The sequence below is a fragment of the Wyeomyia smithii genome, chromosome 3, assembly GCF_029784165.1.
Source record: "Wyeomyia smithii strain HCP4-BCI-WySm-NY-G18 chromosome 3, ASM2978416v1, whole genome shotgun sequence".
NCBI classification, from domain to species: Eukaryota; Metazoa; Arthropoda; class Insecta; order Diptera; family Culicidae; genus Wyeomyia; species Wyeomyia smithii.
The window spans coordinates 199,629,576-199,649,178 of NC_073696.1; the positions used below are offsets into that span (position 1 = coordinate 199,629,576).

Here is a 19,603-nt window from a genome sequence, read left to right on the forward strand (position 1 = left end):
AAAGTTTGAGAGTTGTCAGCAATTAACTGTAATCAAATTTTTGAAACATATTTCAAATTTATCCGAACGAAGGATATTTTTTGACGTGGGACACGTCTTTGTTTACTATACTGGGATGCATTCTGTAAAATTGGAAATGAAACGGGCAAATGTTGCGTCAGATTTCAAATGCTAATAACAGCATAACCACATGATGGATAACAATAACCAATATGTTGTTGGATAGATAAAATGTATAACAATTTTGTAATGTGTTAATTATCACTCTAATTTCATTGCTAAGCGTAAAAATTTATAATAATTTCAATAACAAATTTACGCGAATAATGAACCAATTACATGCGAGCATTCCTAGCACAGACGACGTGAATGGACACCATCCGTTCCCTGTGATATTCCCTGTATCAATTTCGAAATAAAAATTGACAGAGTCTCCCCGTCCCAATAGGTCAATTTATTTTTGCTTCCATGAGCTTAGACTAATATGATGTCTCGAAGGTAAAAGTTTTCCTAAAAGTTTGAAACAATACCCATCCTTGAACAATCTCTAAACCTGCGTGTTAGGTACTGTAGAACCTAATAAAAACTGATGTCTTGAAAGAAAACATGCCAGTAAAAGCAACAGTACCAGTGGAGTATAGAACCGCAGGTCTCTCGTCGTCTATGATTGCATTGGTACTCTTCTATTCGTACATTTCAGCGGTACACTTCTATTCGTACTGCAGCGGTACTATTCGTATTGCAGTGGTACACTTTTGTTCGTACATATCTATTCGTATGCAATTGAGGAAAAACTACAATGCTGCTGTTGATGGTGATTGAAAGTTTATTTCATAAATATGATTGCCATGAATTACTCAACAAGAATTGTAAATTTTTGCAACGGATATTTTTTAAATTTTATCTTCGATATTCACTAAATAATCGTGACCGGATAGTATCGAAAGAGTAAATTCCTAAATATATACATTTATAGAAGAGTAAGAACCTGCGAATGCTTGTGATTTTTTAGTTTATTTAGTAAGATTCGTACAGAATCTCTTTTTATATTTCAAAATTGTTAGATGATATATTATTATTCTAAGCTTTACCATAATAAACGTATATTTCCTGTCTTCGTAATACAGCGAATGTAGTTGCAGGCAAATGAAAAAATTGTCAAGCAAAAAATAAAAATGTATTTGTGGATTTCTACGATTTTTTGCTGATACTTGTTAGGAATTTTGTGCAGAATATTTTCTTATGTTTTCCAATTGATGAACCTTTGTAAGGGCTTCCATATTATTTTGAAAGTACTATACTATGGATTTGATTTAGTTAGAGTTAAATAAGACAAAGCCATTCATTATGATAACGTAAGCATTATTGGATTTGGTTTTTGAGGATATAGAGATAATTCTGACTTTGACGCATTATGAGAAATTGTTGGTGCTTCTTCAACAAGCACGATATGCTTGTGCCTTGTTAAATACATATTTTTTGCACAAAAAAAAAATACTAAAGGCATAATATCGCCAAATTTAAATGATATTTCTTCGAGTGTTGTTGAATATATTCCAAAAATTTATTTCCAGGGGAGGCTGAAAAATAAACACATTGATTCTGTCTGCAGACTCTGTATATTTTGTAACAAAAAATCGCCTAATTACAGTGTTTAGTCCCACGTCACCATTTCATACAACCCTAGGGCTGTATACCTTGTAGTATTTTTAAATACAGGCTTTGCCTTATATGGCATTTACTTCTTTAGAATAATAGTTCTATTTTGCAATGCGTCGGGATTTATGTTATTTTTCCTATTTTTCAATACTCAACGACCGGTAAAAAAAATCAACGTTTTGGTCTTAAAAACAATATATAAGACCTGGATGTTCGTGAACTGAATGAAGAAAGAAAGATGTTTATATTTTGTTCGACATTCAAAAACTATGTTATTTATTAAAAAAAAAACTAAGTTACAAATCCGATACCTGAAAATCACTAAAAGTAAGGTTTAACTTATTATCAACTAAATATTTTTCTAGATGATTTCTAGATTTACCATAACTATAAGCGAAAAATTTATCGTGGATGATCAAACTGCTTAAACAAATTTTATTTATTTTGATACTCAACAACAAATTTAAAATCATTTTGAATATTCAACAGAAAAGCGTATTTTAAATTACTTTCAGGTAAGGAAATTATTATATTTGTTAAAGACAATGAAATATTATCAAAAATAAACAACCATTATCTATTTGTTATTTTGGTTTTGGAAGATGATATTACTGAAAATTCTATTTACAATTTGCGCAATAACTAATAATCAGTTTTCTTGAACCTTCATTTTTTTATAAATTTTTCATACTTTATTGTACATATATTTGCATATATCACAAAACAAAAGACCACGAAAGACCACGGGAGAGTAGGGGGGTATAAAAGGGATCAGAATATGACCACGTAGTTTAGGAATGGTCCCAAATTCATTTTTTTATTTTCGGTGTCGCAGAAACTCACAGGGCATATTTTTTTAAGACAAAATTATTTTCTACAACCTTACCAGAGACACTAGTTATGCCAGTCAAACAAACCGGTTTAGCTGAAAAAATAATTTTAATCTCCAATTGGACACTCTGTGGGTAATTAAAATATTTTTATAATCGAAACAATTGGTTTGATTGGCGTAGTGCCTTCGACAAAGTTGTAGATAATAATATTGTCCTTCCAAAAATTAACATTTTGTAATATTTTTTTAAATATAACTTTTTTTTTTACTTCTTCATCGCTTCGGTAATTTTTTTGTAATTTTTATACAAAAAACCTAAATTAATCCACCTAGCGGTCAGACCCAGCCTTTCTCATTCAATTTTTTATTTGTAAAAATAGATTTACATGAACGCTTCAATCCAATAAATGTATATTCACTTTTTAGGTTCTAAAATATTGATGTTGTAATCTTTACATGTAAAAATGCAGTCAAATCTGTCTGTCTGTCTGATCTATATAGGCCCGAAAACTACCGAACCGATCGACGTGAAAATTTGTGTGTAGGGGTTTTTGGTGCCGATAAAGGTTCCTATGATAGTTTGAGACCCCTCCCTCTTCTGGAAGGGAGGGGTCCCATACAAATGAAACATAAATTTCTGCACAACTCAAGAACAAACCAAGCAAATGAAACCGAATTTGGCATGTGGATGTTTTAAGGGGTAACTAATATGCCCATAATAGTTGGATGAAACACAAATCTGTGCACATCTCGAGAACTAATCAACGAAATGGAACAAAATTTGGCAGGTAAATGTTTTTGGTGGTAACAAATATGTTCCATAATCGACCTCAGACAACATTTTGGATTGTAAGATGGCAACTTCTGGTTTCTGGAAAACAGCCGAAAATGGCCGATTTCCACCCAATATAATAATATCCGGATCTAGAATAATACACAGGAGCTAAAATCGACCACAGATAGCATTTTAAATTCTAAGATGGCGACTTCCGGTTTCTGAAAACAGCAGAAAATGACCAAATACCACCCAATATGAGTTTTTCTTTAACCAGTATGCCGTTCAAAATCCAGAAATTGTCTCCAAATGCCATTATGAAATCCAAAATGGCGACTTCCGGTGTCGGAAAAACAGCGGCAAATGACCAAAAACCACCCAATATGGGTATTTCCGGAACCGTAATGATGCACTGGAGCCACAAATCGACTTCAGACAACATTTTGAATTTTTTTTTCTTCACCTATCGTTTATTTGACACGGCACAAATACAATTTAATGTTTAACGGCGCCAATTATATCTGATGACTTAAAATCTTTAAGCAAATTTTTTATCCTCGCTGCCGACTACGAGCTGAAATTAAGTCTATCTTAAAACTAGCATATATTTTACAATTAATGTTTTGTAGTTGAATGGTCGTCTGATGATCGTCGAATGGCCATGAATATGCAGCATGTATGGATTTGTTCTGCTAAGCCACGATGTTATGAGCTGGGACAGGGGCTTGTAATCCTCGGGTCCTGGAAGTATTGTGCGGGTTTCAGTTGCTGGTTATGGTTCGTTGTTGTTGTTCGCTGTTGTTCAAGCCAAGATATCACGAAAGGCCTCGGGTTCTCAGGTCCTGGCGGATTCGTGTGGGGTTCAGTTGATGATTCCAAAATCGAGGTCTATGACGTGTTCTTGCCGTTTTGTTGAATGTGGATGGAAAGGAATGGGACTAGACTGGGGCGTGGATGGATTTCAGGAAAATGTATATAAGGGACATGTAGGGTAGGTCACGACTCGCCAAGACATCGCGAACAGGAACAGCTGGTCCTCTACCCTCGGGCCGGAGGGAAGTTATTAATTTAGACCTGGCGTCACGGTGTACAGGGCATGACCAAACAACGTGCTCTATGTCGTGATAACCTTCACCACAGGCACAGATACCACTTTCCCCGAGCCCAACACGACGAAGATGCGTATCAAATCTATAGTGATTGGACATAAGCCGCGACATCACGCAAATGAAATCTCGACCTACATCCAACCCCTTGAACCACGGGCTCGTCGATACCTTGGGGATAATGGAATGTAACCACCTTCCCAGTTCCCCTCTAGTCCAAGAATTTTGCCAACTGATGATCGTATTCTGACGTACAAGTGCGAAAAACTCATTAAAAGCAATTGGTCTTTCATAGATTTCCCCGTTTGTTGCGCCCACCTTAGCCAAAGAGTCCGCTTTCTCATTGCCCGGTATCGAGCAGTGAGAAGGGACCCACGCTAAGGTAATCTGATACGATTTTTCGGATAAAGCACTCAGATGTTCCCGTATTTTCCCCAGGAAATACGAAGAGTGCTTAACATCTTTCATCGATCGGAGAGCCTCAATGGAACTGAGACTGTCCGTAAAGATGAAATAATGGTCCGTGGGCATTTTTTCGATAATCCCTAGGGTGTACTGAATTGCAGCCAATTCTGCGACGTAAACAGAAGCAGGATCATCGAGCTTATGGGAGACGGTTAAATTGTTATTGAAGATACCGAAGCCAGTGGAGCCATCGAGAAGTGATCCGTCAGTGAAGAACATATTGTCGCAGTTGATATTTCGATATTTATTGGAAAAAATTTTGGGGATCTGCTGCACGCGTAAATGATCCGGGATTCCACGAGTTTCTTCTATCATGGATGTATCGAAAAACACAGTAGAATCAGAAGTATTTGATAAGTTGGCACGATTTGGAATATTCGAAGAAGGGTTAATATTTTGGGACATGTGATTGAAATACAATGTCATAAAACGGGTTTGAGAATTAAGTTCGATTAACCTTTCAAAATTTTCAATCACAGGACGGTCAAAACCTCACATTTGATAAGAATACGAGAAGACAGGCTCCAAAAGCGGTTTTTCAATGGTAGTACCCCAGCTAAGACCTCCAAACTCATCGTATGGCGACTACCGGTTTGTGAAAAACAGCCTAAAATAAACAAATACTATCCAATATGACTATCTCTGGAACCAGAATGATGCAAGTAGCTAACAATTGACCTCAGGTACCATTTTGAATTGCTAAATGGCAACTTATAGGCAACAGTCGGAAATGACCGAATAATACTCAATATGGATATTTCCGTAAAAGTGATGATGCATAGAAACCAAACATTGACCCTGGACACTATTTTGAATTTGAAGACGACCACTTTTAGTTTCTGAAAAACAATCAAAAATACCTCCCAATATGGGTATTTCCGGTGTCAGATTGATGCCAGAAAGTCTGCTGATAATGACAGAATACCACCCAATATGAATATATTCAGAATTAAGGCGATGTACAGAAGCCAAAAGACGAGGATGTTGTCATTTCGATAAAACCAATCATTTCAAACGATTAGTTATTTGACTTTGATCATTGCTTTCATTTTTCACAAGTCGGCACATTACAAATGAAGTTACAGTTCGATTCAGTAAAATTCAATAGGGTTTTCTGAGGCAGCTAGACTGTTCATTTGACACTAATTTTGTGGAAATCGGGTCGGCCATCTCTGAGAAAAGTGAGTGAGTCCAAGTAGTCTTCGGAATATGTTCCTTTGCATAGCTGGATTTCACATTTTTAAACATAACAGGCAAAGTAATAGTCCGATTGCAAAACAAATCAATAGGGTCTTATGGGGCAATTAGACCTTTCATTTGACACTGATTCTATGAAAATCGGTACAGCCATCTCTGAGAAACATGAGTGAGATTAAACAGTCTTCAGAACACGTTCTTTTCATAACTTTTGAACCACAAGTTCAATCTTTATGAAATTCAAAACTTGATGGTTTTCTAGGTAGCTCGTTCTTTTGAGACCAATTTTGTTCAAATCGGTTCTGTAGTTTCTGAGATATTGATGTTTCATGATTTTCACATTTTTAAACATAACCTCTAAACTAAAAATCCGATTACAATAAAATTCAATAGGGTCTTGTGGGGCAACAAGACCTTTAATTTGCAATTAATTTCATGAAAATCGGTCCAGCCATCTCTGAGAAAAGTGAGTGAGAATAAAAATCTGCACATACACACACACACATACAGAAAATGCTCAGCTCGTCGAGCTGAGTCGAGTGATATATGCCATTCGGCCCTTTGGAGCACTTTTATACTTTCGGTTTTGCAAGTGATTGCTATACCTTTCTAGGAGAAAGGCAAAAATGTGTAAAAATATTGAAAACATCAAAGTTTACAGAATAGTTAACTTAAATTTTTTTCGAATTTATAAAGATGTCACTAAACGATATAAAAAAATACAATAATATTGGTCGACAAAAGCGGAAAAAAAGTTGCCCTCCAAAGGTTTTACAGCTTTTTAACCATTCCATTGCTTATCGGATTCGTCGCTTTTACGTTTGCATAGGAAAAAAACTCTTTGGAAAATTTATCTTTGCTAGGGACACCAAAACTCACAGGAATGGTTGAAAACATACCTACCATCTCTTATGTTTTCCAGTTCGAGCTCTAGGACAAAACTTGGATTTTGAATGTTGAAAGTGCTATGAAAGAAGGATTACTATTTTAAACATAGTTGCATTCAAACCAAGAGAATCAGTTCAGAAGTTTATTAAATTATTATTTACAAAGCCATTTCGAGTTTGACCTTTATATCATTTGTATCTATCGCGCTACTATTACCTGCAATATAATCTGTATAAATAAGTGCATCAAGATTGTAGTTTTTAACATTTTTGATTTTCTCGTCATTGTCGGTGTATCGATATCTGAATACCTACGATACTCTTCGTCGACCAGGTAAGCACCTTGCGATCAGCTGCTGAAGGATACTTCGTTAACGCACGCTCCAACGTTACAAATCATTGTAATGCTATGTTTCAGAAACATTTACTTTACTTTTCGAAATTTTGCGAAATTTAGAGACCAATTTCGTTTCGTCTCGAGAACTCGAAATCCACCTTGATTTCGTTTCGAAACCAGAAAAGCCAGTTTCGCACACCCCTATTCCGCATTGGCTGAAAGACTCGTAATCAGCTTTCGTTCTCTGATGTCGCGTATCGCTAACAGCTATACTCCACTCGCTACCGTGTGACGAACAAGAATGCAGTTAAATTTTCGAATTTTCTAGTTGAGCGTAGATTTTTACAATATAGGCGGGGCGACGTAGACACGAGATTGAGAAACAAAACAAAATACTTTGCTGAGACTGAATATGTAGACAGTGGAGTTTATTCCGTCCATGTTATTGTTATTATTTAATCTCTCAGATGGCCCCGAGGTACGATGCTGGCCTAACAAGCCAGTCATCGTAGGTTCGAGTCTCGGCTCGAGAGAGACTGTTAGTGTCAGTAGGATCGCAGCGGTAGCCCCGTAATTGTCCTGTACACTAAAAAGTTGGCTGCGAAGTCTGTGTAGAACAAACAGAAGGTCAAGTTCCGAATCGGAATGCAGCACCAAGGCTTCGATTTGTTATTGTTATTCATGCTTGGGATGCAAGGCAATAGCGAAAAAAATTTATGGGATAGCTAGACCTTGGAAGTTTTGACCTATTTTTGCCATTAAGCAGTAATGTTAAACATTTCAGCTATCCACAGACACACAGACGACTAATATGCATTAAGTCGACCGCTTGCTATAATCGTTTGAAATCTGACGCAACTTTCGCCAGTTTCGTTTTCAACTTACAAAATGTACTCTAGTATAGAAAACAAAGACGTAGTCCTACGTCTAAACGACCAGCTTTGTAAACGTAGAAGCGAGAACGACGGAACTTGCAAGAGTTGTATATGCTTCATACGCATCATCTTTCGGAAGATATTCAAGAACTGCTGCTGATGCTTCATGTCTGTGCTGCTTTTATACCCGATAGATCATCTATTTCACGGGAACAGTTGGATGATCGATGAAACGACCACTCATGTGGTAGCGATGGCGATGCGAGGTGTAAAGGCAATATTTGGTACATTTTTGCGATATCTGTGTATGAGAAGCGTGAAGTATGGTCCGATAAAAAATTGCCCTCGGACTGGTCTTATATGTCCGATCTTTAAGAAAGGCCACCGCCTGAACTGTAGTAATAAACGAGGCATAACCCTTCTCAATACCGTTTATAAAATTTTCTCCCGTATTATGTTCCATAGACTGAGGCCGTTGTCGGAGACCTTTGTTGGCGATTATCAATGTGGTTTTCGAGGGGGACGCTCCACTACGGACCAAATGTTCACCCTGCGACAGATCCTCGATAAATTTTGAGAGTTCAACCTGCAGACGCACCATCTGTTCATTGACTTTAGGGAAGCGTACGATACAGTTAAGAAAAATGAGTTAAGGCGAATTATGCTCGAACATGGTTTCTCAACAAAACTAATTAGGCTGATACGTGCCACCCTTGAAGGCTCTTCATCATGCGTCAGGATAGGCGGTGAGATATCGGACTTCTTCGTGACGTCACGTGACGTGACGTTTTGCGGACGATATCGATATCATTAGTATCAACCGTAGAGCAGTGGAAGAGGCCTTCGGAACTCTCAGGAGGGAAGCTATTCTCGCGAATAGGGCTTTCTATTCTCGCGAATAGGGCTCATCATTAACTCTGCCAAAACGAATTCATGGTGGCTGATAGAGAGCGTGGTAGCGTGGATGGGGAAACTTTTGAAGTAGTCGACGAATTTATTTACCTGGGTACATTAGTGACATGTGACAATGAGGTTAGCCGTGAGATGAAAAGGCGGATAGCAGCTGCAAACAGGGCCTTCTACGGATTGCGTAACCAGCTGAGGTCCCGTAGCCTGCAAACCCGTACTAAGCATGCACTCTACAAAACATTAATTCTTCCCGTGGACCTCTACGGCTATGAAGCATGGACGTTGAAAGAGGCCGATCGGCGAGCTCTTGGTGTTTTTGGACGTAGGATTTTGCAAACCAGAAAATGGTATCTGGCGCAGACGCATGAACCATGAAGTGTATCAGGTGCACAAATCGGCGGATATAGTTAAGCGGATAAAACACGGCAAGTTGCAGTGGACTGGGCGTGTAGTCAGAATGCCGGAAGAACGACCAGCGATGGAAAGTATGGAAAGTGTGCTCGTGGTTGGTTGAATGATATTGATTTTTAATTAAATTTTGACATGTTGATTGTTTTTATTTTTAATAATAACTATCATAACATGTTTCATTGTACATACTGTTGATGCTATCAACAAATTTCATAGAACACAGGAATCGAATGATGCATAAACCATAAACATATATGTCGGTTTTTACATCGCTATACATGATTGAAATGTTGCATCTAAAATGTTTCACAAGATACGAGAGAAATCTCAAAATGGATCATTACGGAAAGACGTAGTCCTACGTCAAAAAATCCTTAAGACTCGCAAAGATGGATCGACTAGGAGACTTTTACACTATCTTAAATAAACCTACGACGGCTCTGGAGCGCATAAGAATGAAGGACTTACTCTTGAACTAGTGACAAGACTTCCAAATTGAGGATGTTTCAAGGGGCCGGAATCTGTTTTAAAGACCAAGGAAAAACAAAACCTGACGATCGTATGTCATCATTCTCAGAAACCGAGTTCAGTACACTACTCCATGAACGAGAAACTAACTGGACCATACTCTGGTGCTAGCCCTCAAATGGGTGCTAATCGTGATTATTTTCGAAAACTAAAGAAACCGAACGCAGATGCACCATGATACGTAGTGCTAGCTGGCGGTAAGACGGTTGCCTGTTCACGGAGTTGGATTTTGTCCTTTCCCTCGCTTTGTATCGAATTACACCGTTCATTTCAGAGTTGGCGGCGAATCTCATTTCTGTAGGCAAAAAGTGCGAAGCAGAAGTAAGAGCGACGTCGATGACGAAAATGACGACTGTCAACAAGCGAGGTAGAGCCATTACCGTGGTACCATGTATGAGTGGAGCAGTTATAGGAAAGCATCACAATTCACTGTATCATGACGACATCTAGAAGTGATTGGAGTAGATTTTTCATCATGTGTAACAAAAGTAAAACTGCAAATTTCAGAGTTCGCAAAGCAAGAAAAATCCAACATTGCCTTAAGAACGTGTTGGTGGCCCTGAGAAGGGCCGGCTGTTATATTTGTTCTCGTGTTGGATGGCAGCAGATAACAGAAATGCAGCACTTACGCTATTGCGTCTTAAAACAAAACGGTTATAGTTTGACACCACAGCAGAATTTCGACCTTCTTACTCATGTCTACCATCGGCAATATCAAACACGCAACAACCTGCATCCATTCGACACGGGAAAGGGAACATTTTCTCCTGTGGAGGCGCAACACGACACGATACAATGTTATTTTGTTGCCTTCATGAGAGCTCTATCGGTCCGGCTCGACAGAATGTCCGCAAGAAATCATTTTTTGTGCTTCCGTATTACGATACTGAGACAAACTATTCAGAAGATAGCTTTAAACCATAATAAAATGAGAATTATTTTTCGTACATTAGTATTGCGACATACGAAATAAATTTTTCGAACGTGGGAGAATGGTATAACTGGAAATAAAGGAGTGACTTATTTATTATGTCAGTGCGGATACCGTTGGGGAATGATATAACTAAAAAAAGAGAAGTCACGCTTCTATTTCCAGTTATTATGTCAAAGCAGATAGCGCACGCGGTTTGACAATGGAGCATTTACGCGATAATTGAATGAAAATTGCAATCGCCGTAATCGGCCTTTTTAAAGGCTACTACATGTATTTGGAAGAGCATAATGAATGGTTATTATTAAACTGCAACTGTGGTTTGATGCTGCTGCAAATGCAGAGTGGTGTGATGTTTATTACGACTCGTTGATACTGTGCATAACACCGGCGGTATATACGAAAAAAAAAACCGATTTCAAACAGCAAAGTTCGATACGTTCTGCTCATGGTGCTGAGTCCGTTTCAGAAAATTATCAACACTTCATTAACAAGGATGTAACCTCTTGAAGAAGACGGTTATAGTTTTGCATCACAGCAGAATTTCGACCTTCATATTTATGTCTACCATCGGCAATATCAAACACGCAACAATCTGCTTCCATTCGACATGGGGACGAGAACATTGGCTCTTTTCAAGCCGCAACACGACACGATACCTGTTATTTTGTTGCTGCCTAATGAGCACTCTATCGGTCCGGCTCGACAGATTTGATTTGATTTGATTTATTATTAGAGAGCCCTCAACCAGCTCTTCCACCGGCTCGACAGAATGTCCACAAGAAAACATCCGTATTACGACACTGAGACAAACTGTGGGAACTTGAAATTAAGGCGGGGCTATTCAGAAGATAGCTCTAAACCAGAATAAAATGAGATTCATTATGTCAGAGCGGATATCGCACCCGATCATGAAGCACTTATGAATTAATTAATACAATTTCTTTTCATTTTTCATATTTCTTTCAACAGAGTCAACTCAAGCACATCGATTAGTGCGCTTTTGAAGTTGAATTACGCCTTACGGCAATATATATAGGGGTACAAATTGTAAAACCAAAAACATCGAGAGCGTCATGAAAATAAACTCAGTCAGTTTCCAACGGATTTCGTTCATTGTTAAAGTAAAATTTCTCGTTACGAAAAAGAAATATACAACAACTATACCGCTCCACACCATTAAATTGATTAACACCAATCGAGTGTATTTCCAAACCTATTGCAAAAAAAATATTAACATAAGACAGGCTGTCCTAATTCTACGTTAACCTTGTGGTCGTGTCTTATAAACAACGTCTTCAACTATTTCTTTTAAAATATAGGTACTATGTATCTGTGACCCTTTTTTTACTCAACCTCTTCCGCTTTTTTATTCGGTATCATCCTAGAAAGCACTTTTCAGTATCAAATAATACGAATAGGATGCCTGTATTATAATAGCGAATCTCTCTCTGTTGACGTAGTAAAACCTTGCTGCGGTAATTCCCGTTAACTGTTGCGAACGGGCGATGGCAAATAATATATCTTTTTGTATATCCACAGGCTCCGCATACCAAGCGTAGGCATACATGCTCTCTGCTACTTCAGCGGCCTGAAAACTCCAGATAAATTATTTTCTGTTCAAAACCAAAACAACCTGAATTACCTTATCGCTTAATTTGTTTCCGCCAAAGCAAAAATATGCCATTTCAAGGGTGGAAAATGTTAAGAGTATTATAATACTGAGGGCGTTGGGTCCAAAAGTCTGCAAATATAGTCAAGTGAAGTCGGCTACCTTAAGAATTTCCATATCATTAGTAACTTACTGTTGAAAGGTAGTACATCATTAGGCACAACATCAACATGCAACATGACAACATATCTAGTAATAAGTAAGAAAGTGAACTCTCTAACAGTGCAGCATATTTCAGTGTCAGTTGGTGAATTTCTAAAACCTCTCGTAACTCTTGCCGCCGCTCTTTATCGTCCGCTATTTTCTCGAGATGCTTAATTTTTTGAGAAATAAACTCAAACATCTTCGAACCATATTCTATAACCGTTGAAACTACCGTCACTTTCAGTACACTCTGAAAAGAGGAAAATATACACGCCAAGTACAGCAGAGTCCAGTAAATCCCGTAGTGAACTATATTACGACGAGTGTCCAACCAGTAGAACCTGTAACGGTTTTTTTAAATTGAAAAACCTGAAACAATGTTACAAAGTGTAAAACATACTTCATCATCAATATCCGCGCAAAATCACTTCTTTCGCTCTCAGGCTTTGTTAACAATGTTACAAAAGAGAAAATCAAAGGAACATTGAAAAAAGTGCCTAGCACAAGCCAAACGTACACGTTATACTTTCTACCAAATTTCTCCGAACTTGTAATAAACTTGCGAACTCCGTCTTGAGTATCTTTTCTGTCAAGGCGCTCTACAATTTCACCTAAAATGGCGACCATCTTTTCGAAAGAACGCGCTTGACTGTGAAACAGTAGGAACGACACAGCAACTTCGCCGAGGAAAATCAGTTGAGCTAGATAACAGGCGAACGAATCGAATCCTTCCTCTCCGGGACCAAACACCAGCATTGGTATGAACATGCAGACGATTTCAGTGGCGATGCCAACGTAATACCGGTAGACTGGACGAGGCCTCTCGCCCCACAGTCCGATCAGTTGCAGGTACTTAAGACCCGGTTGTAGTACTTCCGTCTTCATGTTAGGACTAAGCAAAGACTTGAGTTAAAGAATTGACTGGTCTCGGACAGTTCGAGCTACAAGTTTTAAAGCGTTTTCTAGAGCTCGGTTCCACCTCACTAACGAACCAATTGCTGCGCTTCACGTAAAGTGTCACGCGAAGGATATACAAGCAAATCATGCTTGTCAATTAAAAGCACCAATTAAAAAACCAACTGTTGTTTCCGATAGGTATGGGAAAAACTTTGCGAAAATTGGCACAATCAATACCGAAAACATAATAGTTACTATTTAATATCACCTAACCGATATAGTTCATTGGAAGGCATGCAATTTCAATCAATCAATTTCGTACTAGAAATAGTTTTGATCAAAGAGAAAGAGTTATCGCAATAATGAAAACCCTATATCGAAGTTTACTAGGCCATAAGCACTAACAGTATTTACTTTAAATGTGTATTATTGACCCTTTTCACAAGTGCTTGAATATTAGGCTGTCCCGGAAATAATCGATGTTGGAAAAGTCCAGGTGCTCAGCCCTGAATTGAGAGATTATGTTATTTATAGCATTCTTGGTATTTTTTCTTTTAACTAGAAGTAATTTAATTTGATCCAAACCAATCGAAAATCGATCAACTGGTTTAAAAGGTATGAATTTTTTTAAACAAAATACATCCAATATAGTCGTTTTTTATGGTCGGTTTTATGGTCGATATAGGGTAACCATAAAAAACGGTTGTATTAGATGTATTTTATTTCAAAAAATTCATACCTTTTAAACCAGTTGATCGATTTTCGATTGGTTTGGATCAAATTAAATTACTTCTAGTTAAAAGAAAAAATACCAAGAATGCTATAAATAACATAATCTCTCAATTCAGGGCTGAGCACCTGGGGTGACATTGCGCATTTCGTTTCGAGCAACTCGAACAAAACTAAATAATCGCTGGGGGGCGCTATGTTTCGTTTTTCGTATTTTTTTCGACTTTGCGGGTTGGATGAGCCGCAGGACAAATGACAATGACAGCTCCTTTTAAGCTTAAAGCATAACTGGCAGTATGTGACCTACTCGAAAATAGCAAAAATCGTTCGAATCGAACTGCGCAATGCCACCCCTGGACTTTTCCAAAAATTTTTTTCAGATGACACCAATTCTCGACGTTTCATGCGTTTTTAAGTCATTTGGCATCAAAAAATTTTTTTCGAAAACCGAAATTTCACGTACCCCCCCCCCCCTTGGGTGATTTTTCGGTTTTCAAAAAAGCCAAACTTCAATCGCTTTGCGCTACCCCATTTTAAGTCCGATTGAGCTGAAATTTTGCACAGGGTGTTTTTTCGAGCAGGTGAACATTTTGTACAGGGTTCCATACGATGATTGGCGCCCTAATCCACACATAATCAGAATTTCAACCGTCAACCTCAAGTGTCTAAATCAAAACACTTTCGTTTCGTCCCCCAGTGTTTACTTGAAATGGAAATACATATGTAATACTGTCTGACCAGAGTTGCTGAAGTTGCGAATATTGTTCTGGATGGGCACAAGTTTTGTATTTTCAAACAGGTCCAAATGAGTTCCCATGAACCAATGATTATGTATTGATTTATTCGCTACTCCGTATGCATACAACGAGCGAACTAATACACGCACACCGGATGAATTGGAGATTGAAGAAACTTATAAGGCCTCTGCCAGGCTGAACGCCAACACGAGCGATGGGGCGAGATTTTTGCCGTAGGTTAATGAACAGCTCTACTTACGGCTGTTTATTCACCTACGGCAAGAATCTCGCCCGAGCGCTCGCGTCGGCATTCAGCCTAGCAGAGGCCTAACATGTGCAACATATGCGACTGTGTGTGATTTTTTTTTTTTTGACTTGAGACGGAAAGGGAGCATTTTTCGACAGAAAAAATTTTGGATGTGGTTGAAACGACCATTATTAGATAGTCGTACTCCCGTAATACGTGCTAAATATATGACGGTATGTGTTGTTACGTGACTGTGGAAGAATTTTATTGCCTTTTAAGTAATGGATTTGTTACCTAAAAGGCAATTTTGCGCTATTGCTTCTAAAGTAATAAGGAAAAGTTTTGCGTGTAAGTTACGGCGTACTTAGTATATGGCGTTTTTGCTAGTTTATGCAATTTCATTTCTGACTTTATTGATCTTGGTTATGAAACAACTGGTCCCTAGATTACCGAAACATTTCATAATCAAATTTCTATTTTCAATTTTGAAGTGCACAACTCTCAAACTTTTTCCATTCACCAAGTATTATGCCTCCCTCAGGTCAAGTTTGACGGAACATAACGTTCGTCAACTGGCTTGAAGGCTTGTGCCAATTAGCGAAAATTGGTTGCAGTACGCTCCGTGGGAACTTCGTCTTCTGTTTCGAGACAATCTGTGGTTGTTTGCAGCATGTGTGATATAATTACTAAACATTGCCGGTGCTGATGAGTTTCTCTCACGCTGTGCGCTGAGTTATTTCTTTGTTGAACTTTCTATCACCTAATTGAATCTTTGGAAAGAAAATTATTTGTTTTAAAATATGATTACTAATAATTCCGTATGCTTAGCTTTTAGCTCAAGTTTGTATAAAAAAACAACATATTTATTTTTAAAACTGAATTATTATATTCGGAAAATGAGAATAACTTATAGCCAACTCTTTATTATGGTACGGAAGGTTAACCTAAATAAAAAACATTTTGTAGACATCCCAGCATAACGTATCATCGTAAAGCCAGATAACATATTTTGAATGTGAAATTACTTCTATTTTTCATGACAGCAAAACTGTGTCTCCGTTTTTACACTTAGTTACTGTCGGATAAACCATTTCCACGATAATCTTAAGGTAAAAAAATAAAAATAAATCTCTTCTGCACTACGCTACCCCTCATTGATAAGCTTCCCCGATAGGTAGATAGCTAGTTGTTTCACGGTAGCATGTGAACCACGACAAACTCGAACAATCTGAGTCTCGTCTTTGCGCTTATAGCATCTGCCCGTGTTCGACACTTGGTAGCGCCCCCGGGGTAAAAGGCAGGATCAAACTCGTTAGGTAACACTATCAGTGTCACCATGCGTCATGTTCGTCTCTATCCGGATAATCACAATAACTAGCTGAATGTAAACAAATGATGGCAATTTAAAACGTGCGATGTGCTTCGGGGCAAGTCGAGCTGCATACAGCAGAGAAGCGAGCAGATAAAAAAATCTTTTGCTTTTAACATTTCACCCCTGGATTTTGATATCACCTAGGAAGCTTTCTAGTATGAAGGAAAGAGTAATCATTGATGCAAGTTGAAGGAAACCGTGTTTACCGTACGTACAACCCAGGCAGGCTAGTAGATTGAAATAACGAACTTAGTTGATTTTTTTCCTATGTTCAAGAACACCGACCGTTAATCAGCAACATGTTTGGACCCATCCGTCTGATTTGCTCTATACATATAAAACTAGTCACTCGATGGTTTCAGCCGGAAACAGGCAGATAGAAATAGTCTCTTGCAAACTTAGTCAATATTGATACTGTGGTTATCGAGACGCTACACAGTGAGCTCAGTGATAATTATTACACTGATTCGTCCAGAGTTGATGAATGAATGGATGAGTATAATCGTACCGTGCAACCGTGAATCATGTGCTAATCGTGACATCAGTTAGCGTACTAATTTGCGTCAATTACAGCCTCCGGGTGGGTTTGTCTTCCTAATCACTTGGGAGCCGCCTCGGTGGTTTGCGGCAGAGCGTCACATTCCTGAATAGAAGTGGAATAAACGCTGGTGTCTTTGGTTGCGGCAGTCAATTTTGATTGTTTTGTATGAGACTCGCTGATGGGGTTTACAGATATTTTCACTGCTCACGAAGGAATTGTTTAATTGTATATTTACTCATTTGGCACGACGTTCAATTATTTACTGTACCCCGCACTAACTTCCTAATTAAATAATGACTCCCAAGACTGCTTGATAACTGGTTGAGTTTGAAATTTGTTTTTTCGTGTCATTGATTCTTAATTATTCCTATCATTTTTTTCGTATAATTAAATTCGAATTGCTTCTGAATTTAGTTCCGAAATTTTATTAAATCTGTGACGCTTGTGCCTTAACTAATTTCAATATTTAACAAGTAGTTCTTGGGTCGAGAAGCAAGAATAACTGCGAATAAGCTAAAAAGGCTAAGATGAGTTGGACCTGCACTTGGACTTGGACTTGGACTTGGACTTGGACTTGGATTTGGATTTGGACTTGGACTTGGACTTGGACTTGGACTTGGACTTGGACTTGGACTTGGACTTGGACTTGGACTTGGACTTGGACTTGGACTTGGACTTGGACTTGGACTTGGACTTGGACTTGGACTTGGACTTGGACTTGGACTTGGACTTGGACTTGGACTTGGACTTGGACTTGGACTTGGACTTGGACTTGGACTTGGACTTGGACTTGGACTTGGACTTGGACTTGGACTTGGACTTGGACTTGGACTTGGACTTGGACTTGGACTTGGACTTGGACTTGGACTTGGACTTGGACTTGGACTTGGACTTGGACTTGGACTTGGACTTGGACTTGGACTTGGACTTGGACTTGGACTTGGACTTGGACTTGAACTTGGACTTGGACTTGGACTTGGACTTGGACTTGGACTTGGACTTGGACTTGGACTTGGACTTGGACTTGGACTTGGACTTGGACTTGGAATTGGACTTGGACTTGGACTTGGACTTGGACTTGGACTTGAACTTGGACTTGGACTTGGACTTGGACTTGGACTTGGACTTGGACTTGGACTTGGACTTGGACTTGGACTTGGACTTGGACTTGGACTTGGACTTGGACTTGGACTTGGACTTGGACTTGGACTTGGACTTGGACTTGGACTTGGACTTGGACTTGGACTTGGACTTGGACTTGGACTTGGACTTGGACTTGGACTTGGACTTGGACTTGGACTTGGACTTGGACTTGGACTTGGACTTGAACTTGATTGGACTTGAACTTGATTGGACTTGGACTTGATTGGACTTGGACTTGGACTTGAACTTGGAAGAAGATGAAGAAGCTGTACTTGCAATTGTTGCCGCGTAAGAAGCAAATAATCAAAAAGACCAATATATCTAACTTTCCACGGAGAATCTGGTATTCATTACGAGCAACGAGTAGGAGTTTTGCGGCGACTTGGGACAGTGGAAGTGTTAAAAAAACGCAATAATTCACGCTAGAATTGTCTTCGAGTCGCTTTAGATCAGCGGTTCTTAACCTTTTATAGTCCGCGTACCCCTTGGCGTTATTTTGCTAATCAATTATACCCCCTGGCTTGGAATGTTTTCGCCAAGTGGTCATGTTATGGTAATGTAGTTCAGGTGTCAAATTGAACTATGGTTTATTTGATTGCTACAGTAATAGTTTAAGAGCGAGTTTGAACAACAAATGATACTGATTTTTCGTTCGCGTATCCCCTAAAAACTTTCGCGTACCCCAGGTTGAGAACCGCTGCTATAGATGAATTGTTGCTTGACCTTCGCGTTGCCGCTTGAAGCAGAGACATACCGGAGAGCTAGAGAGATTATGGAAAGATTTTTAATTATATAGCTAGATTCGCAGCATGATTGCCGATTATCTCGTGAAGGGGTACGAACACGTAGCCATACAATCAGAGCTAGCGGAGTTCGACTGTAGTAGCAGAGTTTGCTACATTACTCTGAACGTTGTTCAAAACCCGAGGAAGAAGAGATGTAGCATGGTGTGGAATGCAAGAGCAGAAGTTGAAGGAGCTCCTTGTGATACTCTGCAAGATCCGTGAGAGAAGAATCGGTCTCGGCGCAGATGATAGGGAGATGTATCACCAGATGTTGATGCGAACAGCCTTGACATCTGGTGATATAAGATTTTTGTTCCGAAATAATGCCTCATCAGTTCCGGTTCCGGAGGTATATAATGGACGTAGAAATATTCGATGCCAAAAGCCGAATCGCAAAAGAGGTTGCAAAGCAATTTCCGAAAGC

At 38.8% G+C, this 19,603-nt stretch overlaps 2 protein-coding genes across 5 annotated transcripts in view; one reads left to right on the forward strand and one right to left on the reverse strand.

Annotated features, from left to right (window-relative positions):
- LOC129727108 (bumetanide-sensitive sodium-(potassium)-chloride cotransporter) overlaps window positions 1–19,603 on the forward strand; it is a 160,940-nt gene that overhangs the window by 39,490 nt on the left and 101,847 nt on the right. The gene's annotated exons all lie outside the window — the stretch shown is intronic.
- On the reverse strand, window positions 12,113–13,631 carry LOC129727109 (uncharacterized). Its single transcript, XM_055684579.1, has 4 exons — window positions 13,129–13,631; window positions 12,718–13,069; window positions 12,558–12,656; window positions 12,113–12,503 (listed from the first exon to the last, which is right to left on the reverse strand). Exons 1-4 carry the CDS (start codon window positions 13,611–13,613, stop codon window positions 12,297–12,299), a joined length of 1,143 nt encoding a protein of 380 aa, XP_055540554.1. The 5' UTR covers window positions 13,614–13,631; the 3' UTR covers window positions 12,113–12,296.

Coding starts and splice junctions, on each gene's coding strand:
- LOC129727109 (XM_055684579.1), bottom strand. CDS start 13,613: ATGAAGACGGAAGTACTACAACCGGGTCTTAAGTACCTGCAACTGATC. Junction 13,070..13,128: donor GCGCGGATATTGATGATGAA/GTATGTTTTACA, acceptor AAACCGTTACAG/GTTCTACTGGTTGGACACTC. Junction 12,504..12,557: donor GAAACAAATTAAGCGATAAG/GTAATTCAGGTT, acceptor TGGAGTTTTCAG/GCCGCTGAAGTAGCAGAGAG.